This window comes from Dromiciops gliroides, chromosome 2 (assembly GCF_019393635.1).
Source record: "Dromiciops gliroides isolate mDroGli1 chromosome 2, mDroGli1.pri, whole genome shotgun sequence".
Taxonomy (NCBI): domain Eukaryota; kingdom Metazoa; phylum Chordata; class Mammalia; order Microbiotheria; family Microbiotheriidae; genus Dromiciops; species Dromiciops gliroides.
In genome coordinates this window covers 331,138,329-331,165,535 of record NC_057862.1, presented here as the reverse complement: position 1 = coordinate 331,165,535, position 27,207 = coordinate 331,138,329, and the positions used below count along the sequence as shown (strand labels likewise).

Sequence of the window (27,207 nt, the reverse complement as noted above, 5' to 3'; positions counted from 1 at the left end):
ACATGAGTTTCCAGGGCGACGGAGATTTTGGGTACTAAGTAAATAAACTTGAACCTTCTACCTGAGGGCTGTTGGCAAGGACGGGCGGGGAGAGCAGGGTTTGAGAAGACACAGCACAAAACCACTACGCTCGCCCACGTCTGCCATTGAAGCGCGTGCAAATACGTCCCTGTCTCTTTAAGATACGTCAGCCCCGGTGGCTTGTGGGACGCCAGCGGAAGTTCCAGGATGTAAACACGGCTCGGTCGCCGTAGAAGTGTGTCCGGGTCGGAGTCAGGGTCCGGGTGGTAGTTGATGAATCTTTCCCCCTGGGGTTTTTCCCAAGGTAGACTGAGGGGCGCCGCCGGGTGAGTGCTAATGGGTTGTCGAGAGGAGGGTGTCTGGGATCGGGGATTACCAAAGCTCGGCCCGAGGCCTCCGGCTTCCGGGCCTGGAGGGCCTCGGGGCAGGGGCTTCTGTCTCTTTTCTCCGGGATAAGGAGATAGAACTGGTCTCGAGACAGAGGAGAGAAATGTCCTGGAGTGGGGAGGAAGCCCCGGAGTGAGGGGACAAGAATCCCAGGGTCGGGGGTGTAGATCTGGGGCCTCGGATCCTCAGAAATCAAACTCTTCCCCCACCCTCTTTTGCTAATGAGGAAACTTGATGACACTAACCAGGGAAGATCAGTGGCCATACAGCCGGCAAATGTTCGAGGAGGGATTTGAACTCAGGTCTCATCTTCTTGATTTATATCGGGCTTCAGACACTAGCTGTGTGACCCTGGACAGGTCACTTCACCCTCTTTTCCTCGGTTTCCTCATCTGTCAAATGAGCTGGAGAAGGAAATGGCTAACCTCTCCAGTATCTATGTCAAGAAAACCCGAAATAGGCACACGACTGAACAGCTTCTGACTCCAGAGTCTTTCCACTAGAACATGCTGCAGGTTCTAGACTCACGGGGCCCCAGATTGGGGCGGGGTCATCATCTCATGGGACAATGCACAGAGGAGCCAATTAAGTAAATAAGTATTAAGTGCCTACTATGTGCCAGGCACTGTGCTAAATGGAGAAAACAACAAGAGGCAAAAGACGATTCCTGCCCTCAAGGAACTTAAAATGGGGGCGACAATATGCAACTAAATACATAAAAGCAAGCTATATTCCGTACGGGATAAATAGGAAATAATTAACAGAGGGAAGGCGCTGAAATTAAGCAGGGTTGGGGAAGGTTTCTTATTGAAGGCAGGATTTTAATTGTGATTTAAAGGAAATCAAGGAAGGCGAAGGGTAGGCGGTACAGCACCCCAGGGATGGAGGACAGCCAGAATCAAGAACACCTGAGTTCAAATTCGACCTCAAACCCTTGTACAGGATTTCATACTGGAAGACTGCTAGCAGCTAAATTAATATTTTTAGGTTCTCTAAAACCCATATGATACTTAGTAGCTACTGCCCCTTTTTCTGCAATTCTTCCACCATCACTACAGAAGCAGGACTTGTAGGACTAAGGAGCATCGTTTCGTGGATCACAGTGGCAAAAGAATTAACCAGCTAGTAGCCAATCTACTGATGAAAAGTGTTTCTGTTAAATTAAATAGCTAAATGCTAGGCTAGTCCTGAGAACCGCAGACAGCTTATTGCCAGAACTGTATTAGAGAAGCCTTTCTAGCTTGGTAAATCTGTCAGACGATGAGCTCTCTGGTCTAACCTTTGATAACCCAGAGTCACTTAATAAGTCATTGGATTAGAACTTTTTTAGGGAATAGTTTGTCAATATACTTCCCAAAATGTAGCCTTCAGAATTGTACACAGTATTCTAAATATGACCTGAAAAGGGAGAATCCAAAGAGACTGTCACTTCCCTCTTCTTAGACACTGGCTGCACTTCTCTTAAACTTAGCCCTCCAAAATCACAAATTTTGACTACCAGGTCATATAAGCTATTGACCAGCCAACCCTTGATTATTTCCTTTTTTGTCTTTGTATCCCCAGTTCCTAGCACAATGCTTGGCACACAGTAGATGTTTAATTAAATAAATGCTAATTGACAGGTAACCATGTTTAACAATTTATACAATATTCCACATACATATTTGCCTTTGCCTACCTCTGCCAAATAGGGGAGGGAAACAACATTATAATTACACACTGTTCAGGGTTTTTGGGTTTGTTTTGGGGTTTTTTGTTGTTATTGTTCCATTTGCATTGTTATAAACATCATGTGCTGGGGGCAGCTAGGTGGTGCAGTGGATAAAGCACCAGCCCTGGATTCAGGAGGACCCGAGTTCAAATTTGGCCTCAAACACTTGACACTTACTAGTTGTGTAACCCTGGGCAAGTCACTTAACCCTCATTGCCCTGCTGCCCCCAGAAGAAAACCATCATTTGCTGTGACTATTTTGTTATGTATAAGAGGAATTTTTATTTCTGTCTTTGATGTCCTTGCCTAGCAGCAGGATCTTTTAGGTCAAAGAGAATGGGTAGTTTACTTGCTTTAAAAAAAATTTTGTATTGATATCTTTTGGTTTTACATTAACTAAACTTCTCTTTATATCTTTCCCTTGTCCCCTTCCAGAGAGATATCTCTTATAACTTGCCCCCTCAAAAATGTAATAAAGAAAAAGAGAAGAGAGGGACAAAAATCAGCAAAGCCAATCAATACATGGAATAAAATATGACAGTGTTGTGCAGTATTTCACACCTATGAACCCCTTCCTCTATGAAGGAATCGAGGGTCATATCTTCATATCTTTTTTTCAAGCCAAACTTATCTTTTATAATTTTTTAACATTTGTTTTCAGTTGTTTTGTGGTAGTTATTTCCATTTCCACTGTAATAGCCATTTTCTTGGCTCTGCTTACTTTCTTAATCAATAAATATGAATCTTTCATGCTTCTCTATACTGATCATACTCATCGTTTTGTACAGCATAATAATGTTCTATTAAGGTCATATACCACAATTTGTTCATTGCCCAATCAATGAGCATCTATTTTGTTTACAGTTTTTTGCTACCACAAAAAGTGCTGCTATAAAATATTTTGCACATAGGGAACTTTTCTTTTTTCAGTGACCTCCTTAGGTTATATATACCTAGCAGTGGGGATACAAATATCAGCAAAAAAGAAGACTTGGTATGCTCAAGAAGCTTATATTCTAATGGTGTAGGAACTGAAGGGGTCTGGGGAAAAGGTATCTTATCACTGAAGGGTGAGTATGGTATTAAAGTATAGAAAGTCTGGGCCAGCTAGGTGGTGTAGTGGATAAAGCACTGGCCCTGGATTCATAGGAGTCTGGCCTACAACTTGTTGAAGATATAGAAATAGGGCCACTGAATTTTATATAAGGATCCATAGGGTTTCATATGCACTTAGAAAACATATTAACATTATGTTCTATTATATTTTATTTTGTCAAATAATTTCCAATTAAATTTTAATTTGTTTGGGCTCAGGACTGTTGTGCATGGTGTTTGACACTTCTGCAAGGTAAGGGATTCATGGTCAGGTACAAGTTAGATCAAATGGCCTCCGAAATCACTTCTAACTCTCATTCTTTTCCTTTAAGCCATCTCTCATGTCAGTAAAGTACTCCTTGCTCCTCTGCCTTCATTATTATTTGCATTTCTTTAATGCAGAAAGCATGATGCTTCTTTCTGTCTCTTAACACTACCTCCCCTGGCTCCTTGTACATAGTTTTGCACAGCTTGGGAACTAATGAAATGTTTATTAAAATTATTGCAAGTATTCTCACTAACCTGGCCCTTCTACTCAGCACCATTCAAAGAGACCCCAGTCAGGACTAAGTGTGCATTTGGTGCTTTGGTTAAAAAGAAAAAAAGATAATCCCTGCCAAGCCTTGGTAGAGTGGGCAGGGGGGACATGATAAGAACCTCAGTTTACAGATGGGAGGCAACATGGTATAAGGAGGATAAAATGAGGGAAGGAACATAGCAAAGAACAGAGTAAAGAGAGTCATTGAAACATTGTTTAAATACACAGAAAAGACTACATGGAAAGCCACAAACTATGGCAAGCAGAACAGCTTTCAGAATTGATTTGTTGAGTTTATTATATAGGTACTTAAAGGGAAAAGCAAACGATATAATAGAGATTTGCTGTTTTATGTACAGCTCTCTTTCTGTTTTACTTTGTATCTATCTAGACTTGCTCATTTGATGTTTGTTAAGTTTAAAAAAAGAAAAAGAATGAGTTAGAGTCAGAGCACCAGGACTTGAGTCCTAACTGCAACTTTACTACCTGTTTTCTTGAGCAAGTCTCAGCCTCACTGGACCTCAGTTTTGTCATCTGTAAAATGAGGGCATTGAACTGAATGATTTCTAAAATTACTTCCAGCTCTAAATCTATGTTCCTATAGACTTTTTATACAAGTTTATAGTTTTAGGTACGTATACATACACACACATACATACATATGTATGTGTATACATGCATGTATATGTATACACACACCCATACATACAGTCAATGCTAGGGGTATGTGAAATCAGTGAAGATTTCCATCAGTATACCTGTTCTACTATTATGAAGGAATCAGGAGCTGTGAAATATAAACATTCAGAAGGTTATATAAAACCCCATCATTGTTTGTTATTGACATGTACTCAAGAGTGGCTAAAAAAATGATAAAATGAAAGACTACGTCTATCAAATCTAAAGTTATTTTTCCTCCTGATAGGTAACCAGGACCATGTCGGCCGCTGTTGCAGAAGCAATAAACTCTGGTCCCCCAGGGGGATCAAATGACATGGGTTTGGAAGAGCCAAAGAAAATGACAAGGGAAGACTGGAGAAAGAAAAAGGAGCTAGAAGAACAGAGAAAGCTGGGTAATGCCCCAGCTGAAGTAGATGAAGAAGGAAAGTAAGTGTTTAGGTTTTACTGAAAAGTATATTTATATCAAATTCACATTAATTTCTAGCTTATTGAACTTTCTTTTATTTCATTGCAGAGATATCAATCCTCATATTCCTCAGTACATCTCTTCTGTGCCGTGGTATATAGATCCATCAAAAAGACCCACACTAAAGCATCAGAGACCCCAACCTGAGAAACAAAAAGAGTACAGTTCATCTGGAGAATGGTATAAGAGGGGCGTAAAAGAGGTATGTGAACTATGGGTATTAGTTGGCAGAAAAGTTTTAAATCATGAATAAACTGTCCCTCCAAAAATATTTTAAGGAATAATAAAAAATAAAAACATGTTTTGAAATTTAAAATCCATATAATATGTAATATTAGCCTATAGGCTTTTATTACTAAAAGTTGTATTGCCGGGGGAATTAGGTGGCACAGTGGATAGAGCACCGGCCCTGGAGTCAAGAGGACCTGAGTTCAAACCTGGCCTCAGACACTTGACACTTACTAGCTGTGTTACCCTGGGCAAGTCACTTAACCCCAATTGCCCTGCCAAAAAAACAAAAACAAAAGTTGTATTGCCAAATTCTCCAGACTTTCCCTCATCCTAAATGCCCCAAATTTCAACTGGATTATTTTCCTTTTGAGGATTTTTTTCTAATTTAGTCCAAATTAATAATTATTCCAACAATATTTTATTTTATTATATCAGATCTTTCCGTGTCTATGGGTACCATTGTCATGAGAGACATTGAAGAGTATATTTCAAAAACAAATTATTTCTACATATAAATCTGGATAGAACCAATTCTGTGTATTTTGTTTGCATTTTTAGAATATTGTGACTACAAAATACCGCAAGGGAGCTTGTGAAAATTGTGGGGCTATGACGCACAAAAAAAAAGACTGCTTTGAGGTAAGCTTTGTATTGAAGGTCTTAGAGACTCTTGCCAGAGATTCTGTTTGTTTTATTTTTCTGAGAAGTGATGAAAATGGGTTTTTCTAACATTCTTTTTAGTGAACAGAAGTATGTTTTGAGAAAATTTGATCAAAATCATCAGAAAATTCCAAATGAAGTAAAACCAATCATTAGTCAGGCAAAGTCAGTAACAGTTATTCTCTCTAATGTGTTTTTGTCAATCTGTGTGATAGAATGATGAGATGAAAGTTTCTTCCAGAATACAATTATTTAACAAAAGATAAAATAATATGCTATTTTTCAGAGACCTAGGCGTGTTGGTGCCAAATTCACAGGAACTAACATTGCACCAGATGAACACATACAACCTCAGCTTATGTTTGACTATGATGGTAAAAGAGATCGGTGGAATGGCTACAACTCAGAGGAACATATGAAGATTGTGGAAGAATATGCTAAAGTTGACCTGGTGAGTTCAATTCTCTGATTTTCTATAACCCCAAGGGAGTGGATATACATTTTATTTTATTTTCCACATTCTGTATTAATAAACAGAATGAACTCAGAGAATATATCTAGAACGGCATTTCAGTGTTTTGTATTTCATTTTTAAGCTAGTGGCAGTAATAGTAGATTTAACCAATTAGTAAATGACATTAAATTCAACCAGCAAGAATGTTTTATCTTTTGGTTTTTTAAGGTGTTTTTTTTAGCACCTAAGTGGAGGAACTGATAGATAAAGATAGGATAAGATTGTTTATTACCTAAAATTGTAGTTCATTTTATGTTTATAATCATAATTTTTTTTAGGGTGGGAGAAGATCATGTGATCCTATTCCCTGCCATTATTGAAAATCATAAAAGTGCTAGTTATTTGGTTTTTTTATGTTTGTTTTTTTAATATTGTCAAAAAATATTTCTGTTCTGTAGGCTAAACGTACACTGAAAGCTCAGAAACTACAGGAAGAATTAGCTTCAGGAAAGTTAATGGAACAAGTGGTAAGTTATTGAATATAATAACTTCTGTTTATTTTTCAATGAAAGTGTATTTGGCCAAAGTTTAGTTAAGCCTGCCACAAGGTAAACTGTCCACAATATATTCCTTGCACAGGATTTGTTTTTAGTACATAAAATCATAGCGTTTTGTTTGCAAGTATTTCATTTTGCAAAGTGTTCATAACATCTGGAGAGCCCATTTATACCTTGGGAAAACAAGAAAAATACATCAAAGCTTTTTTTAGTAGTATGTGTGTTAACAGTGACTCTAAGGGGCGGCTAGGTGGCACAGTAGATAGAACACCGGCCCTGGATTCAGGAGTACCTGAGTTCAAATCCGGCCTCAGACACTTGACACTTACTAGCTGTGTGACCCTGGGCAAGTCACTTAACCCCCATTGCCCTGCAAAAAAATAAATAAATAAATAAATAAATTTTTTTAAAAGCAGTGACTCTAAGAAAACTGACAATTAGCAACATAGACATTCGAACCGTTAAGCAAAATGTTAAAAAGGAAATTATACTCTTTGTTAATTATAAAATAAACAGAATCTCCAACCCCTTTGTAATTCATCAGCCACTGAGGTAACATTTTCGTTTTTATTAAAAAGAGGAAAAGGAAACTAGATGACCTGTCTTTCATGGTTGGACATTGGTTTACCCTCTCATACACTTTTCATTCTCCCCATTTAACCCAGAATACACACACGCAGACAAATTAAGAAAAATTTCTAGTTACCCAGTATTAGGTCTAAATGCCCTTTTTTTTTTTTTGGTGAGGCAATTGGGGTTAAGTGACTTGCCTAGAGTCACACAGCTAGTAAGTGTTAAGTGTCTGAGGCCGGATTTGAACTCGGGTCCTCCTGAATCCAGGGCCGGTGCTCTATCCACTGCGCCATCTAGCTGCCCCCTAAATGCCTTTTTAAAAGACTTTAGATAATTCCAACAACATAGTCTTTGTTGAAATAACAACTTGTAGATATGCTGTTTGTTACCCAACTAAGGTAAAGTTTAAAAAGTTATAAAAGTGTGCAGCCTTTTAAAAATATCCCAGGGTGCCAACTCCTTTGCATTAAGCATTTGGTGGGTGGGATAGCATATTGAATAAATGCTATTTGAAAACTGTGGAGTGGGGCAGCTAGGTGGAGCAGTGGATAAAGCACTGGCCCTAAATTCAGGAGGACCTGAGTTCAAATCCAGCCTCAGACACTTGACGCTTACTAGCTGTGTGACCCTTAGCAAGTCACTTAACCCTCATTGCCCAGCAAAAAAGAAGAAGAAGAAAACTGTGGAGTTAGGGGAGATTGAACTCCTAATCTCAATTCACAAAGCAGGAAGGGGAGTACATAAGGGCCAGTACTTTTTTTTTTTAATTAAAAACTTAATATTGAACATCAATACAACTAAACATGCTTGGTAACTAGTTATATTTAATTGATTTTGGTGCATAAAGAATCATTTCAGTAAGAATTTTTTTTTCCATTTCCGTTTGCTTTTCCCAATTGTAGTATGTATATAATTCTTGTGGTTCACCTTTTCCCCTCCACTGTTTCATAGAGATCTTTCCAGTTTTCTTTATGTTCCTAGGTCTTAACTAAAACATTACAGAATTATTACATCATTGTATCAGAGTCTGTTTAACGTATTTTGTTGTATGTTTAGGTTATGAGGTGAGAGGTTTTTTTGTTTTGCAGTTACATAAAATACTATGAAAATCTTTTCAGTGTATTTGCCTTGCCAGGAACTCCTAAGCCTGGCAGTAGCTCCAAACACAAAAAGGGGTATGGCAGCAATAACTAGCCTATGTGTTGTCTGTGCCACACATGCTGGAAATTGCTTGCAACTAAACCTAGAAATTGTTATATCTAAGTTGGTTACTTGAACCTCCAGTGTTTATAAGGCCCGCTTGAGTAATAACTATACCTACTCATCCCATCAACTCTTCAGACTGGAGAACAAATATGGTCAGATGTATGCACAAAGGGCAACTAGGTGGCACAGTGAAGAGAGTAATGAATGGGTCTGAAGTCTGGAAGACTCATTTTCATGAGTTCAAATACAGTCTCAGACGCTTACTAGCTGTATGACCCTGGGCAAGTCACTTAACCCTCTTTGCCTCAATTTCTCATGTGTAAAATGAGCTGGAAAAGGAAATGGCAAACCGTTCCAATATCCTTGCCAAGGAAACCCCAATTGGGGTCACAAAGAGTTGGACATGACTAAAATGACTGAACAACAGCAACATTCACAAAGTAGTGTGTTTATTTACATGATTATACTTTGGTATATCTACAATCTCATCCATTGGGTACTTCTCATACTGATGCATATTACAACCAACACTTTTTTTTCTCCTCCTGTGAATTTCTTATACTTGTCTTTCTATAAATACTTCATGGGGAATTTACTTGATTGTAAACAATAATAGACTTAAATGATTAGGGTAAGGGGAAACAATTTTAAATAGTATTGATTGTATTGACAATGTATTGCAGTTAAAATATGTGTGGTAATAGTTGCATTTAGAATTCTTATTGGCCCCATATTTAACAAAGTAGATATTAATATGATTAGATAATATTAATGATGTTATAGAAGACTTATAGTGTGTGTTATTATATGTCCATATTCAAAAGCTACAAAGTCCCTTTTTCTTTCTTATCCCAGAATTCTCCAAAACATCAGTGGGGAGAAGAAGAACCAAATTCTCAGACGGTAGGAAATTTTTGCTTCAGAAATAACTGGATCTATATTGAATTTTCATAGTTACTGTTGACTCAAGGGAGAAGGGGTGAATAGCCTATGTTGACTGTACTACATTTGTACTTACAGTTTGAGAATTCCTAAGTGGAGTAGTAATTGAGTTATATTTTCCTAAGAAAAATTCTAACTTTTCATTTCCTGGAAGCCACTATGTTTAGAATTTAGCTTTCTGGGGCAGCTAGGTGGAGGAGTGGATAAAGCACTGGCCTTGGATTCAGGAGTATCTGAGTTCAAATCCAGTCTCAGACACTTGACACTTACTAGCTGTGTGACCCTGGGCAAGTCACTTAACCCTCATTGCCCCACAATCAATCAATCAATTAATTAATTTAAAAAATAATAAATAATTTAGATTTCTTTCATTAACTAACAAGACCACAGATATCAGCTTCCCTGGCTATTGACTGGAATGTAAGAAATCATACAACACCTCAACACCCTATAAATGGTCAAGTCCTAAACTGAGTTACATCCCTTCCAACCATCCTGCTAGGACACAAGGCCCAGCCAGATCATGGACTTCTTGCTATTTGCTCTACTGTTCTCCTTAAACAACATTACACCCATTTTACCCCCTTGCTATCCATAAAATCTATCTTCTCTCCTATGGCTCCACTTAGAATTCCTTCATAATAGATGATGACTTCTTACATTTCTTTCGTCTTATAATCACAGAAACCTGGCTCTTCCCAGAAGACACTGCAGCCCATGCCACTCTGTCTAGTATTAGATGTACCGTCTCTGAAGTCCCACCAACATACTTAACCCTGGGAGCAGGCATGGGGAGGTGGGGTGGGGTTGGGAGTGGTGGGGAGCCATGCTGTCCAGGAGGTGTAGATATGCATCTTGCTTCTTTTTGTGCCTTAGAGGTTCAGTCCTTCCCATGGTATGAGTCTGTCCAATCCCTGGTGGCTGTTCTCTACTGCTCTCGAGGTCATTTTCTGTCTTTTGTCAAGAAGTTAATCGCCTGTTGTACTATATTCCTCTATATTCCAACACCTGTCCTTTTACTGAAGGACTTTGATTTACATGTTGATATTTCCCCAAATACCCTTGCTTCCCTGTTCATCAACCTATTCAACTTTACCTTAGCTACACACACAGAGACCATCATACCTTTAAACTCATTGTCATCATCCACAAGTGTTCCACTTCTGTAATTAGGAAATTCTTCTAGTTTCACCTCTTGTCCTTCCATCTATCTCTGTGCCTCACCCTTTCTAACCCTTGACTTTGTGCTCACCAAAGCCTCTACCTCCTTTCCCAGATCATAACTATGCCTCCTTTCAAAATTTTATCTCTTTAGGGTTAATCAGTTCAACTTTACAGTGTCATTTCCTCTTGAGTCCTTTTCCCCATTGTCATATTACCACTCATTTCCTTCCCAGCTTTAATCTCATCTACTCCCTACCATCTACCTTATAAGCCTGCTACTGAATACTACTTTTTGGTGGGGGGGGTGTTTGGGGGAGCAGGTCAATGAGGGTTAAGTGACTTGCCCAGGGTCACATAGCTGGTAAGTGTCAAGTGTCTTAGGCCGAATTTGAACTCAGGTTCTCCTGAATCCAGGGCCAGTGCTTTATCCACTGCGCCACCTAGCTGCCCCTACTGAATACTTCTAAAGGAAGTCCCATTACTGTGCTGAGTACAAATTTATGTTATCCAATCAGCTAGGTCCTTAAGCATACAAGTCCTTTTACTCTTTCTTGTTTAACTCTATCCCTACCATTGGCTGTTTCAAGCCTATTCTCTCTACTAGTCACTCTAGCCCTGATTTTGCCAAATACTTGACTGAAAATGTTGAGGTCATCTGACAACACACTTACTCTGGTGCCCATTTCCACACTTCAGATTATAGCTTCAGTCTTATAACAGGGCTTCTTAAACTTTTTCCACTCGTGACACCATTTTGCCCAAGAAATTTTTATGGGACCCTGGGTATGTAGGTATATAAAACAGGTATACATGACCTTTTACTGTTGCCAGATTTTTTGTGACCCCCACATTCAGTTATGCAACCCCATATGGGGTCAAGACCTGTGTAATTTAAGATTCTAAATGTGGATTCTAATGTGTTCCCCCAGTTTGGGGGAAACTGACTAAAAATCACTGATAAAACGAGTTTAGGTTTTTAAGGGTTTATTGGAAAATAGAAAGAAAAAGATTGAGAACAGAATTCTAACAGCCTGGCATTCCTATCTTTCCTCAAATTTCCTGTGAAGTCCTCTGCCGCCACCACCATCAAGTCCGGAAGCCAAAAAGGCCAGCGCTCTCTGCGCAGGCTCCCTTTCCTCCTTCCTGTCTCCTCCCAGACCATAGGAGGCTCCTCCAGTTGATTGGCTGGTAGACTTGATAGACAGCACCCATGAGCAAGCGTCATTTCCTGACGCCAAGGAAAAGCCACAATGCCTCTGAGGCATTTTCCTCATGGTGGAGCTCTCCACAGCAAGTCTCCAGTAGGTGGCGTCATTCCAATCATTACAGACCCAAAGTTTAAGAAGCTTTGTCTTAGAGGATGGGATGATCCTTCTCCTTGCCAATGTTAACCCCTCTACTTGTGCCCTTAATCCCAATCCCTCATTTCTCTTTTAGCAGGTTGCCCTTTCAGTCATCCTAACTCCCTAATTTCTCACTTCTCCTGATCCACACTGATTCCTTCTTTATTCCTTTACAAATATGCCCAAATCTTCCCATCCTTAAAATTCACTTGATTCTACTATCTGTATTGTCCTGTATCTTTCACTTCCCTTTTATAGGAAGATTTTACTACCTGGATGACCTTAAGCAAATCACTTAACCCTTTTGGGCCTCAGTGTCCTCGTCTGTGCGTCATGTAGACTGCACTCTATGGCCTGTCACGTCCCTTCCAGCTCTTAATCTTTGATCTAAACTGTACTCTTCTTTCTTATCTTCTACTTCTCAACCCCTTGCAATCTTGCTTCAGTTTTTGTTACTCAACTGCTCTCTCCAAGGTCTCTTGCTCTCTTTAATGTTAAATTTAATGGCCTTTTCCCCCCAGTTCTCAACTTTCATGACCTCTCTGCATCATTTGACACTCATGACCACACCATCCTTATACCTACTCTTTTCTCCTTTGGTTTTCATGACACTGCCCTGTCATACTTTTATCTTTCTTCTCATCTGACTACTCAGCCTCCTTTAAAAGATCATCATCCATGTCTCACTCTCTGTGAGGGCTAGGAAGGATGTTCTACCCCACCCCAGCCAGGGCTCCTGGGTCCTCTCCTGTTTATCTTGGTAACCTCATTGGTTCCCACAGATTAAAGTATTCTCTCTATGCAAATGACTCCCAAAGCTACATTTAGGATGTCCAACTCTCTCCTGAGTCTGTTTTGCATTTCTGGCTGCCTACTGATTATCTCCTCCTGGATGTTCTATACATATCTCAAACCCATTGGATTTCCAGTAGAATTCCCTACTAACATGGCCAAAACAGAACTTGTTATGTTTACCCCAAATCTCACCACTCATGATCTGAAACTGAAATTCATCCTTTACTCTTCACTCTCTCATCCAATCAGTTACCAGGTTCTGGCAATCTTAACTCCACAACATCTCTCTCATCTCTCCCTTTGCTCTGCACTCATCTCCACCAGTCCAGGCCCACTTCAGCTCTACTATTGAGATAGTCTCCTAATTGTTCTCTCTGCCTCAAATTTCTTCCCGCTCCAGATATCACTCATACAACTGCCAAAGTGATGTTCCTATAGCATAGTGATAAGATTATTCTCCTTCTCAGAAAGGTCCAGGGGCCCCCTATTGCCTCTAGGATCAAATAGAAACTCCTTTCTTTGGCACTTGGAGCCCTTCCTGATCTGAGTCCAGCCCAAGTTTTCAGAACTATTACCCATTATTTCCTTTCATATACTGTTCCTCTTCAGACATTCTGTATTGCAGCCAAACTGACCGTCTTGCTGATCCTTATTTACAGTGTTCCATGTGCCTTTATAATTCTGTCTCCCATGTCTGAAATGGGTTCCTTCCTCATGTCTGCCTTTTAGAACCCCTAGCATCCTTCAGAACTTAAGTCAAATACCACCTTTTACATGAGACTGATTCCCCAGTTTACTGGGTTACTCTCACAAATAAAATTATATTATATTTACTTTGTATATACTTTGAATTTAAAAGCAGCAATGTAGTGCAGTGGATAGAGAAGTTATCTTGGAACCAGGAAGACCTGGGTCTTCTTGCACATACCAGCTTTATCTGTGCTGTTAGGGAAGTCACTTACCCCGCTTAGTGCCTCTGGACTAAGATTCAACAAAGGCCTCATGTTGAAAGTGGTACTTGACTGGAACTTCAAAGGATGCTAAGCATTCCAAAAGGCAGAGATGGAGAGGGAATGCAATAAGCTAAGAAAGGCTTTTGCATTTTAAAATAAAGTTTTATTGTATCTGAAAATGTAAAAACTATTCTTAGACAAGAACAGATGGCTAGCCCATGAGCTTCAGTTTGTCAGTACCCGCTGGACAAACTTTTAAGGCTATAAATTAGAGAAAAGATGCTGATCTGCATTGGTAGAGGGATTTTCCTCTGCCAATGAAATAACTTGTAGAGTTCCTAGCCCTATATTTTGTATTCATTTATATTTATACATCTTCTTTCCCCCATTAGAATGTAAACTCTTTGATGGCAAGGATTATCTCACTTTTTTTATCTTTATATTTACCATGCCTGGTACAAAGTAGATACTATATTACTATTTTTTTTAATTAATTGATACTGATTTGTTATTGTTCAAATGGACCTACTTGAACCTAAAAATAGAACACCAATTCTTTTTCTTAATCATTTTCTAACTTTGCTCTGTTTTAGGAAAGAGACCATAACAGTGAAGATGAGGATGAAGATAAGTATGCAGATGACATTGATATGCCTGGACAGAATTTTGACTCTAAAAGACGAATTACAGTCCGGAATCTCAGGATTCGAGAAGACATTGCTAAGGTAAGCTCTGAGTTGTCTTAATTTGTAACCCATTAAAAATTCAGATGGTAAAATTAATTTTGATATACTTGTGATAATACTTTTTTATCGGGACTAAGAACAATTCCAAGGCAAAGCCTTTGAGATCCTAGAACAGTGCCCACACCAAGGTCCCTGTCTAATTCTTGTCCCTTCCTCCAAGTGCTATACATCCTGTGCTCTGATTTTCTCAGCTATACACCACTTGGTTGAAAAGTTCTTACAGTACAAGTAAATGTTCATAGTCATGTGTTTTCTTTCTCTTTTTTTTAGTATTTGCGAAATTTAGATCCCAATTCTGCCTACTATGATCCAAAAACAAGAGCAATGCGAGAGAATCCCTATGCTAATGCAGGAAAGAATCCTGATGAGTAAGTATGTCTAAAGTTTGTTTTGTGTGTATGTTACAGGGTGAGAGGGTATTTCAAATGGAAGATGAAATGAGTTAACTCAATTAAAATGAATATAATGTTGTGACAAGGTCAGGAAAGAAACAACCTACCTCTCTAAGAAGTCAACCTTATTAAATAATCTGTTTTTTGTTCTTTTAGAGTTAGTTATGCAGGAGACAATTTCGTTCGATACACTGGAGATACCATTTCAATGGCACAAACACAATGTAAGTATTTGCATCAAATTAGACATTGTTAGTATAAGGTCTTTCCTATAAGAAAAAACTTGCCTTCTGATAGACCAACTAGTGAAAATATTGGCAAAAAAAAATTTTTAAGCTTTGCTTTTGAAACCCAAGTCAAATGATCCCTGGCCAAAAGTATGCTAATACAACTATAATGCATGTAAATATTCAAAATAAAGTATTATCCCCCTTTCCCAACTGTATTATATTTAAGACAGGACCAAGGTTCTATTCATCTTTATAATTTCTTTGACACCAGGCTATGCCTGTATGTGGTAGGGGCTCAATTCATGGTTTTTTTTTTTGTTTGTTTGTTTTTTGGTGAGGCAATTGGGGTTAAGTGACTTGCCCAGGGTCACACAGCTAGTAAGTGTTAAGTGTCTGAGGCCAGATTTGAACTCAGGTCCTCCTGAATCTTTAATGCTCTATTTAACTAATAACTTATTTTTTTCAATATCTTCATTTACTTTAGTGTTTGCCTGGGAGGCTTATGACAAAGGGTCTGAAGTGCATCTCCAAGCAGATCCAACAAAACTGGAGTTGTTGTATAAATCATTTAAAGTCAAGAAAGAAGATTTCAAAGAACAACAGAAAGAAAGCATCCTAGAGAAGGTAATTTTGACCAAAACTGAAGTTGAATAACAGTACTGTCAAAAAATTTTTTCATATGTATTCCTTCATGTTAACTAAATTCTAAAAACTTTTACCTACATAAACTTAGCTTTGTGGGGACCAATTTTTAATTGGGGAGTGCTAGCTAAGCAGCTCGCCGCAATATTGGGGCAAGGAAGGAGACCAGCAGCCTCCCTCAAAACAGAACAGGATTTATTTTAACAAGAACAAACTTAAAAAAAAAACAAAACACAAACAGGATCAGTAGGATCAAGGGAAAGGAAATAAAATGGGGAAAGGGAAATTATAATACCTGAAAAAATACCACCGCCCAGGAATCAGCTGAAAATACACAGCAGAATGCCTGTCGCTTTCCAGCTTCCACCTCGAATGCCCAATTCTTCTCCCCCAAACCTAGAAACACCCCACACAGCTCCAGCCAATGGGATGGCCACTCTGACAGTCACATGACTGCCCTCACTAGGCTTCCAATCATTATAATTTTGCCAGGTCCATGTAGACGTTGGCGAGTGGTGATGATGTGAGGTGCCAGAGCCCTGGCAACGGCTACAACCAGTGGGTGGAGCACCATGAGGTTTGCGGAGCCCCAGGCCAGTGCGCACCAAGGCATAAAAACCTCAAATAACAATTAATTCTTTACAGCTTTCATGTTTATCATTTTGTCTATATATATATATTTTACCAATTAAAATCTTTTGTGCCACTTTAGAATACTTTTAATTTGGTAGTTAAAAATTCAATGCTGTTACCTTTCTCTTTCTTTTGCACTTCTATCCATTGTTCTTTTTCTCCTGATAATTCAGTAACTTTTTTTAGATTTCACTGATTTATACAGATGACTTAAGTCTATGTTTGAGTAAAAGCTTTCAACGTACTTCATCAGGTATAATTTCTTTTTTAGTATGGAGGCCAAGAACACCTGGATGCTCCTCCTTCTGAGTTACTGTTAGCTCAAACAGAAGACTATGTGGAATATTCAAGGCATGGAACAATCATCAAAGGACAAGAGCGAGCTATTGCCTGCTCTAAATATGAAGAGGATGTCAAGATCAATAATCATACAGTAAGTTCAGAAAATCAGAACTGTTTTGTGCTGTTACTTTATGTAGTTTTCATGTTTTTCTATTTTAGCTAATGTGTCTATAGTGCTAAAGTAGCAGTTGTCTCTTTTAGAAACTCATTAATTATGAGAATTATTAGAGACTGGCATATTGAGACTGTCCTACCCAGCATATTAATGGTCATACCACATTTGGAACCTTGCTTCTCTTTCTAGTTTGCCAACCCTAAGATCCCAATCACACCATCACTTTTCTAACACCTTTGCTGGCTAGGGACATAAGGGAAGGCGTGATATAGAAGGTAGAAAATAAGGTGGAACTATATTCCAGTGCAAATGTGCAAAGATAGGAGATTGAATGTTGTATGTAAGGAACAGCCAGTTGGCCAGTTTGTCTGGACTATAGAGTGTGGGAAGTAGAATAATGTATAATATAAGGTTGGGGCCAGGTTGTGAAAGGCTTTAAAAACTAAACAGAGGAGCTTATATTTGGTTCTAGAGGCAAAAGGAAGCCATCATTATTGAGTGAGTTATGGTGGTAATGTAGTCAGACCTGTACTTTAGTAAAAACTTACTTTGGCAGCTGGGAAGATATTTGATTGTAGAGGGGTGAGATTTGAGGCATGGACACTAATTAAGAGATTCTTGTAATAGTCTTAGCAAAAAGGGTTTGGGGGACTAAACTAATACATAGAGAAAAGGGGACAGGTATAGTGTTAAGGCTAAAATTCTAGCTATACTGTCTAAAATATCTAATGAGTGGTCACCAATAAATTATAAACTTTAGCAAGAGTTAGACTTTTAAGCATTTATTAAGGAGAATAAGAATTTGGTAAAGAGAGAGAGAAAGGCCTACATTCATCTATCTATTAAAGGGAGAGAGCATTCCTAGCTCTGCTCTCCGCCAGAGTCCACATGAAAAGAGAGAGGCCGAGTCAGAGCCCCCAGGCTCCCCCTTTTTCCTCCCACAAGCAAACGTCACTTCCTGACACCAAAGAAAAGATGCATGGTCTTGCCCTCAAAGACCTTCACCTCATGGCAGAGCTTTTCTACAGTAAGTCTCCAGCAGGTGACGTCATTCCAATCGTTACAGTCCCCGCTTTGTTTCTTTAGGAAACAGGGTGTTTCCTTGATGAAACAGTCAAAAATAACAGAATATAATAACCTATGCTAACTAACAATATGTTAATAACAATATAGAAAAGGGAGAGAGGAAAGTTTTGTCCAGAGGGGCAATTTTTTCTCCTCATGAACCGGTGCTTTGACATTGATCTTGCAAAGGGAGGGCCTCTGCAGAGAGTACATATAACATATGGTGTATATTATAACAGAAAGAGAAAAAGAAAAACAAAACAAAACTGTTCATTTAAAGTCTCTGAAAGTCTTTTCTCAGATGTCCTCTAGGTGTAGTTGTGGAATGGAAGTCTTTTCAGGGGTTGATGTGTAGATGCTGGTAATCAGCCAGGAAAATTTCCTACAAAATTGAGCTTAACACAACTTTAAAATAGCTTCGTCAATAATCACATCAAACAATGAAAGTTCTCAAAAAACATGTCTAAGGGAATTCAGAATCTTAGTTGTTACACATGAAACATATAATAAAACAAAAATCAAAACATTCTCTAAAACTTAATATTACTATAGTCCCCCCTTGTGGAGGGTTAATTGAGAAGACAATTGCTGCGATATTAATTTTTAAAAATAATTTGTATCTTTGTTTCATCACTTTTTGCATCACCTGCCTAATTATCTTCATGCCATTAATGAGAAATCAAAAAATCTAATGTAATTGGTAACAGATGTCAAGGCCAAATTCAACACTGTATTTATCATGACACCTGAGATAATTATGGGGGTTACCATAAAAGAACAGAGAAATGATGGGATATGAGCATTCCCACACTTGAGCAATATATACTGCCCATGCAGTATGCCAGGCTTAAAATAGGTGGATGGAATATGTGTCCATGCCACCAAACATATTGGAGGAAACTAAGTCAGACTTAATCAGATGCATGGGATTGAGATGTCCATGGCATCAGGCATATAGGAAGGGACATAGAAGCCAGGTGAAGAATGAGATGGGTGTGATCAAAACTTCCAGCCATCTGTGCAATATTGTGGGGAAAAAGAAAATAAACAAGAATTAAACCAAGAGAATCCAGCCTCAACATTTGTCAAAAGCCGTTCCCTCGGCCATACCTTGACTTCATGCATGTCTCCCCTCATGTGACAGTTCAATGTCTGCTCTTGCATGCATTCCTCTTGTGATTGGATGGCATCTTAGCCAACTGGCATCTGATAACTCAGAATAAAGGCAATTAATGTCTTAAATGATAAGTTCCCATAATCCAGATCTCATATGGATTTAAAAATTGAGGATAATAAATGATAACAAAAAATGTGAATACATCTTGACTCAGAATATAATATATAATTATGCAACAATTTCAAATAATACCCTTTTTTTTTACTTAGTATACAATTACTTTTGTGAAAAATCAGAACATATTTAAATACAAGTTAAAGCACAACACAATCTCAAAGAAAACTTTCTTTTTTGAAAAAAGAAAACTTTTACAAATGTTCCCCTCTTTTTTTTTTTTTTTTTTGGAATATGCTTATCAAAAATAATACTTCTAGGGACGGCTAGGTGGCACAGTGGATAAAGCACCGGCCCTGGATTCAGGAGTACCTGAGTTCAAATCTGGCCTCAGACACTTGACACATACCGGCTGTGTGACCCTGGGCAAGTCACTTAATCCCCATTGCCCTGCAAAAAAATTTAAAAATAATACTTCTAGAATCAATTTACACTTGCCATGGCAACCAATTTGCCAGGGAAATGCTTTAAAGAGTTTGATCAAATAATCAGTTGAGATTTATTGTTAGTGAATTAATTAGACAACAAAAGGTGATACCAATTAGGGAAATATGAGGCGTCTTTACAACAAGAGATACTGTGGAGGTAGCAATTAAAAGATTTGGCTACTGACTGAATATGTAAGGTATGGAAGAATAAGGAGGCAAGGATAATTTTGGAGTTTAGAGCCTGGGAGATTTGCAGGATGGTGGTACTCTTGGCCAGAGAGTCCAGAAAAGGTGTGGGTTTAGGGGTGGGACCTGTTGTGTTTCAGATGTTCACAGGATATCTAGTAGGTAGTTAGAATTATACAACTGCACCCAGGAGAGAGGCTGATCTGGGAGTCATCTGCAAAGAGATGATAATTAAACCCAAGGGGAGCTGATGAGGTCATCTAATGCTATATAAATGTTAGCTAATTGTATTTCTGGTGGATCTCCCCATGCAATTCATTCCACTTTTAGACTTCTCTAATCATTAGGAAGATTTTTACTTATATCAAGCCACAGTCTGTTTCTCTGCAACTTCTACCCATTGCTCCTGGTTTTCTCTTCAGGAGAAGAGCAAAGCAAATCCTATTCCTCTTTTAATATGATGAGCTTTGGACATAGACATCGCAGCCCCTTTACATCTTCTTTTCTCCAAACTAAACATCTCCACTCTCCTTTATCTAATTCTTATACAGCCTGCTCTGTAGTTATCTTATGAGCTTGATTATATGCTCCTTTTGTCAATTCCCTTTCTAAAAAATGGGACTCCGGGGGAGGTTTTTGAGTAGAGCAGTGATGTGATCAAAGTAATGCATTAGGAAGGTTATTTGCTAGCAGTGTGAATGATGCATTAGAAAGGACATGTACAAGAAGCAGGAGGACCAGTTAGAAGTCTATTATAGTATTCTAGAGAGAGGTAGGTCCTTGAAAAAGGGTGGTTGGTGTTGGAACTGACAGGAAATTTTGGGGACCTAATAGATGTGTTCAAGTATTAGAAGGGCTAAAACATAGATAAGAAATTAGATTTATTTTGTTTGGTTCCAGAGAGTAGAATTACAAGCAATGCATGGAAGTTGCAAAGAAGCAGATTTTTGCCTTGATACAAGGGAAAACTTCCTACCATTGAGCACTGTCCAAAAGTGAAATGAGCTACCTAGGTGAGGTTCCTCGTCACTAAACATATTTAAGCAGAGGCTGGGCTACCACTTGGCAGAAGAGAGTTTTCCTTTTCAGATATGGGTTGGCCTAGTAGATATGACCTCTGAGGTCCTGTTCAACTCTGAGAGTCTGTGATTCTGTGGGAGTCATCTGCATAGAGCTGATCATGGAAACCATGGGAATGGATGAAGTCATCCAGAGAGAAGAAAAGAGGGCTAACAACAACCCTGAGGGACACACACATTTAAGAGGAAATAGAAAGATGGGGAGCCTATAGTGGGTATAGTAGGTCAGAGCAAGAGGGAGAAAAACAACTTGAGAAGGTACTGTCACAGCAGGTTAGGGAAGAGGGGGATTAGAGAAGGAGGAGGTAGTCCAGTAATACAAAATGCTAGGGAGCAGCTAGGTGGCGCAGTGGATAGAGCACCGGCCCTGGATTCAGGGGGACCTGAGTTCAAATCCGGCCTCAGACCCATGACACTTACTAGCTATGTGACCTTGGGCAAGTCACTTAAGCCCAATTGCCTCACCAAAAAAGAAAATAAAAGAATAGGAATTAAAAAATGGAAAACTTTAATTTAAAATATATGTATGTATATATACATATATATATAAATGCTAAAGAACAGTCAAGGAGGATGAGAACCAAAAGAAAGACCACCGGATTTATTGATGACCATGTTGTTAGTGACTTTGGAAAGACCCGTTGCCATAAAGGAATGGGGTTGCCAAATCGCAAGTTACATTTGTAGAACACTTTTTTTTATAGCACTTTCACATCCCTTGTTACCTTTTATCTTCCCAACCCTGTGAAGTATGTAGACCAGGTATTAATACCCCAATTTGACAGATGAAGAAAGTAAGGTTCACAGAAGTTAGAATGAATGTTTCCTAAGTTATTTGAGAATATTTTCAAAATTGGTGATACTTCAAGTAGTCAAGAAAAACTTGATTATATTGTTAATCTTCCCTGTTGGTATAGAAACAGTTTGCTAAGCAGAAGTTAACTTTAGTGTAGCCCAAGTTCATGAAGTTTTATTAGCTTGTCTTTGAATGTGTATCAGAAACATCACACTTTCTCAAATTAACGGTAAAATCTGTACAAAAGAACTCGAACCCTCACCTGCCCTCTTGCTGAGCTGTTCTGGAGGCTTTATATACACTCTTGAATTTAACCAGGATAGTTTAAAGTAGCAAATATTCTGTTCTTCAATGGTGTCTTTCTCATCTACAGCATATCTGGGGTTCCTATTGGAAAGAAGGTCGATGGGGATACAAGTGCTGTCACTCCTTTGTCAAGTTTTCCTACTGCACTGGAGAAGCTGGGAAGGAAATTGCTGTGAGTATCCCTTTTTCTAGAAGCACAATAAATAATACAGATTGATTATTGTTGAGCATTAGGGTCACTCCCTACTGCCCGTCTTTACATTTTCTGGAATTCTTTTCAGAAAACTACTTTCTGATCTTAAAAAAAGAGGCAGCTTGGTATTCGTGGAGAGAGGGCCAACTCTGAAGCATGGAAGACTTGGGTTCAAGTCTTTCCTCTGAAATATCCTGGCTGTGTGACCCTGAGCTAGTCATTTAACCTCTCAGTGCCCCCAGGCAACTCTCTGAGACTATTAAATTGCCTAGATAATGCTGACCTGGATTGCTAGAAGGCATTTCCTCACTTAGTAGTCCTCTGTACCAGGTTCTTCTTAAACTTTTTGCCTGAGGAATTTTTACATGACCCTAGGTATATAGGTATATAAAATAGGTATACATAACCTTTTACTGTTGCCAGATTTTTCACAACCCCCACATTCCGTTATATGACGCCATATGGGGTTGAGACTAACAGTTTAAGCTTTGCTCTATACCACTGAAATCACAGGTCCAGTCCCCATCTCTGTCCTGATCTGAGGAAGTTATGTAATTAAGATTGTAATGGTATGGTTAATATTTTGTAGTTAGAAAATATGTTCACATGAGTGTTAGTATCCATACTTTACAGGTGTAAAGCTCAGGGTATTTGTGACTTTGCCAAGGTCACATGTTCAAGAGGTAGGGTCAGTCCTGACACAGGTGGCAAGTTCAGATAGAAAAATCTGTATCCCTATGGACTGCATATAGACTTAGAAAAACACAAACTAACATTATCTGTTTTGTATCATATTTTTATTTATTTTGTTAAAAATTTCCCAATTACATTTTAATTTGGTTCCAGCCATACTTGAGTTTTGCAGACATGAGTTTGACACCTCTGCTCTATTTTTAAATTTTCTAATTTATTTTACTTTTAATTTATGGAATAAAACAAGCATTTCCATAATATAGTATAATAAAAAAGATGATTGCATATGAATCTACAAATGTTATATACAACTTGATATTCCTTTTAAATATATAATAAAGCTATCATGTAAATTTCTCCTTTTATCCCCTTTTCATCCCAACAAATACGTATATATGTAAAATCATTCTATACATATTTCTATTTATCAGTTTCATTCTCTGGATACAAATAGTGTCTTCTTTCATATGTCCTTTATAGTTATTTGGATATTTATAGTAATCAAAATTACTTATTTGCTCAAAGATGTTATTAAAACAATATTGCTGTTACTGTATACAATGTTATCTTGGTTCTGTTCATTTTGCTCTTTGTTATTTCATGCAATTCTAAACCATGTTTTAGAAAAACAAGGTTTCTCTAAGATCATTGAGCTCCTTTCTTATGGCTTAGTAGTATTCCATCACAACCATATACCACAATTTGTTCAGCCATTCCCCAGTTGATGGGCATCCCTGCAATTTCCAGTTCTTTGCAACCACAAAGAGAGCTGCCATAAATATTTTAGAACATAGGGGTTCTTTTGCTTCCAGATTGCTCTCCAGAATGGTTGTTTCAGTTCACAACTCTACCAACAATGAATTTGTATCCCAATTTTTCCACATCCCCTCCAATATTTGTCACTTTCCCCTTCAATTATTTTAGCCACTCTGATAGATATAAAATGATATCTCACAGTTGTTTTAATTTGCATTTCTCTAATCAAAATGATTTAAAGCATTTTTCATGTGATTATAAATTGTTTTGATATCTTCAATGGAAAATTGCCTGTTTATGTCCTTTGACCATTTATCAATTGGGAATCACTCATATTCTTATAGGTTTGACAAGGTTCTTTATATATTTGAGATATGAGACCTTTATCTGAGAAACTGTCTATAAATTTTTTTTTCACTTTTATGCTTTCTTTCTTATCTTGGCTACATTTGTACAAAAACTTTTTAATGTAATCAAAATTACCCATTTTACAACTCACTGCTCTCTATCTCTTGTTTATTCATAAATCTTTGGCCTATCATTTACATCAGCAAATAAATATAGTAACCTTGTATTTATACAGATGTAAACCTCTGCTCTGACACATGTCCTCCAAGACTGTAGTCCCATGCTCATTCCACTATAGCATAGTTTTAAGTCAAACATATATCAAAAACTTTCTCCTTAGGGAGATGGTGATGTGGGTAGTACCTTTTCTCATGATGTTGAATTCAATTTATTTCCCTTTTTAATTAAACAGAATGCAGATGAATATATTCCTGATGATGCTGTGGGAGAAGAGCAGACAAGCAGACCAAAAACTCTGATGGAGGTAGGCTATGGCCCTGTTTGTTTTACAGATTATCAGTGTTGCTTACAGTTTATAAATAAATGGTAGAAGTGCTGAACATTTGACACTCATGAGTATATTAATAACAGTTCACATTAATATAGCACTTTATAATTTACAAAGCATTTTCCTCACAGCAGACATGTGCAGTAATTCATACAAGTATTATTACTCTTTTATCAATAAAGAAATTGGGACTCAAAAAGTTAAGGAACCTGCCCAGCTAAATTCAAACCAAGGTCATTTGACTTCATCATGTACTCTTTTCTACATCTTAATCCTTCCTTGCAGCTTCACCAAGAGAAACAGAAAGAGGAGAAGAAGAAGAAAAAGAAGAAGAAACACAGGAAGAGTAGCTCTGACAGTGAGGGTGAAGAAAAGAAGAAACATGAAAAACTGAAAAAGGTACTTAATGACCTTGACATAACTGCCCTTGAAGCATCTCCTAAACTTTATTCCTATGGAGTGTGCTTTTTTGTAAAGACCTTGTTGCCTCAGAAATTTTAGAATGTTTGAAAATGAAATTTGCCCATTGTCTCTAAGCTGTCTAAAAAAATCTGACTCATTGACCTTGAAGTAGGTACCTCTGAAATGTAGGATTTAATTCAATCTTTGTCATTTAGTAAAAATGCATTAAAATTGACTAAAAAAGCTGAAACAAGTGGAGAAATTCATGAGAATTGACTTTTACAAGCTAAAACTGTGTGGCAAGCTGAATAAGAATTGGCTCCAATTAGAATTTGAAGGACTCCTTCAGAACTGCCTGAGTGGTTTCTGATGTCACAGTGCTTATCCATTCTGCCCTGCCACTATTAGGCAGGTAGACTTATGCTGAAAGTGCCAGTACTCATTTCTTCTCTCTTTTTCCATCTAGGCATTAAATGCAGAGGAGGCACGCCTCCTCCATGTCAAGGAGATCATGCAGTTAGATGAAAGGAAGAGGCCCTACAATAGCATGTATGAAGCCCGAGAGCCTACAGAAGAGGAAATGGAGGCATACAGGATGAAACGCCAGAGGCCAGATGACCCCATGGCTTCTTTCCTTGGACAGCAATGACATGACTTGGAAGGAGATTCAGGACACCCAACTTGTATATATTCTGTTTAGTCTCTTGGTCAACAAGGATGGAAAAATCCTCATTTGTTTTTCTTACTGTCTTTTAAATAAATTTCTGGAATTCTTTCATCAATTAATTGCCTTCTGCTCTAGGGTGAAAAACCAGTAAGCATATGTTATGGAGATATTTCCTAGGACTTTTAATTCATTCACAGCAGGCTGCTTTCAAATTGATTTAGAGATATCAGTATCATGTGATTTTTTTTTTAGGTTTACTGTTTATTTTTTATTTTATTTTTTTTCTTTTTTTTTTTTTTTTTTTTTTTTTTATTTTGTACTGTTTATTTTAAAGACTTAATATTTGTAATATTCATTGTTATTTTAGTTTCATTTGTGAATTCTTTCCCTCCTAATTCCCCCCTGCTTCACCCATTAGGAAGGCAAGAAAAACCTTGTTGCAACTAAGTATGTCAAGCAAAATAAATTCTTGCATTAGCCATGTTCAGAATGTAAGGAAGAAGAAAAAGAAAGAAAATATGCTTCTCTACAGTCTTGAGTCCATCAGCTCTATCTCAAGGTGGATGGCATGTTTCATCATGAGACCTTTGGAATTGTGGTTGGTCATTGTGTAGAATAGTTTAAGATTGGGGCAGCTAGGTGGCGCAGTGGATAGAGCATCGGCCCTGGATTCAGAAGGACCTGAGTTCAAATCCGGCCTCAGACACTTGACACTTACTAGCTGTGTGACCCTGGGAAAGTCACTTAACCCCAATTGCCTCGCAAAAAAAAAAAAAAAAAGAATAGCTTAAGATTTAGAACTAAAAGTGATTCTAGAGATCTTCTGGTTCAAATCCTTACCCCTTTTACAGAGGAAATTGAAACTCAGAGGTTCAATGACTTGCCAAAGGTCATACAACTAGTAAGTTCCAGAGCTAAGGCTCAAACTTTGGTCTTTTAAGTTCCAAATCCAGTGTTTTTTCCACTATACCACTGCCTTTGCTGGGCCCAAGTGTCCTTTCCCAGGCCCTAAGCTTAGACCTTTAAAAAATAAATTTTATTTCTGCCTTTTTGTTTTTTACCATATAGCATTTCTAGGTAGGTAGAATTTCCTTTTATCCCAGCATTGAACCCTCCCTGTTATAGGAAAAAAAAGTGAAGCCAATGCAACAGCACATTGATCACATATATGTGAATGAAATTTTCTGTCCTCATAGTCTCTCTGCTGAGAGAAAAGAAGTATATTGTGTAATTTAAAATTCTAAATGTGGGTTCTAATCTGTCCCCCCAGTTTTGGGAGGAAACTGACTAAAATCACTACTAAACGAGTTTAGGTTTTGTAAGGGTTTATTGAAAGATAGTAAAAGAAAGAGAAAGATTGAGAACAGATTTCTTATTGCCTGAAAAACTCGACTTCCTAAACTCCCTTGTGAAGTTCCCTGCCACCACGGCCACTGATGTCTCACAGCCAAAGAGGCTGAGCTTTCTCCCCAGTGTCTGCTTCCTCCTTCCTCTTCCCCTCCCCCAAATGGGAAGTTCTATGGGAGGTTCTTCAAGCTGATTGGCTAGTGTCATTCAAATTCATTGGTTCACTGGGCCCGAAGGTGGTCAAAGTTCAAAGTTGTTAGCTTCT

The 27,207-nt window shown here is 38.1% G+C and overlaps 1 protein-coding gene across 1 annotated transcript; it reads left to right on the top strand.

Annotated features, from left to right (window-relative positions):
* Positions 1-204: 204 nt before the first annotated feature.
* SLU7 (SLU7 homolog, splicing factor) lies at positions 205-25,710 on the top strand. Its single transcript, XM_043979996.1, has 16 exons — positions 205-347; positions 4,678-4,859; positions 4,948-5,101; positions 5,689-5,769; positions 6,077-6,241; positions 6,703-6,771; positions 9,436-9,483; positions 14,371-14,502; positions 14,794-14,891; positions 15,072-15,139; positions 15,630-15,769; positions 16,692-16,853; positions 22,096-22,200; positions 24,431-24,502; positions 24,812-24,925; positions 25,395-25,710. Exons 2-16 carry the CDS (start codon positions 4,690-4,692, stop codon positions 25,575-25,577), a joined length of 1,761 nt encoding a protein of 586 aa, XP_043835931.1. The 5' UTR covers positions 205-347; positions 4,678-4,689; the 3' UTR covers positions 25,578-25,710.
* Positions 25,711-27,207: the final 1,497 nt, after the last annotated feature.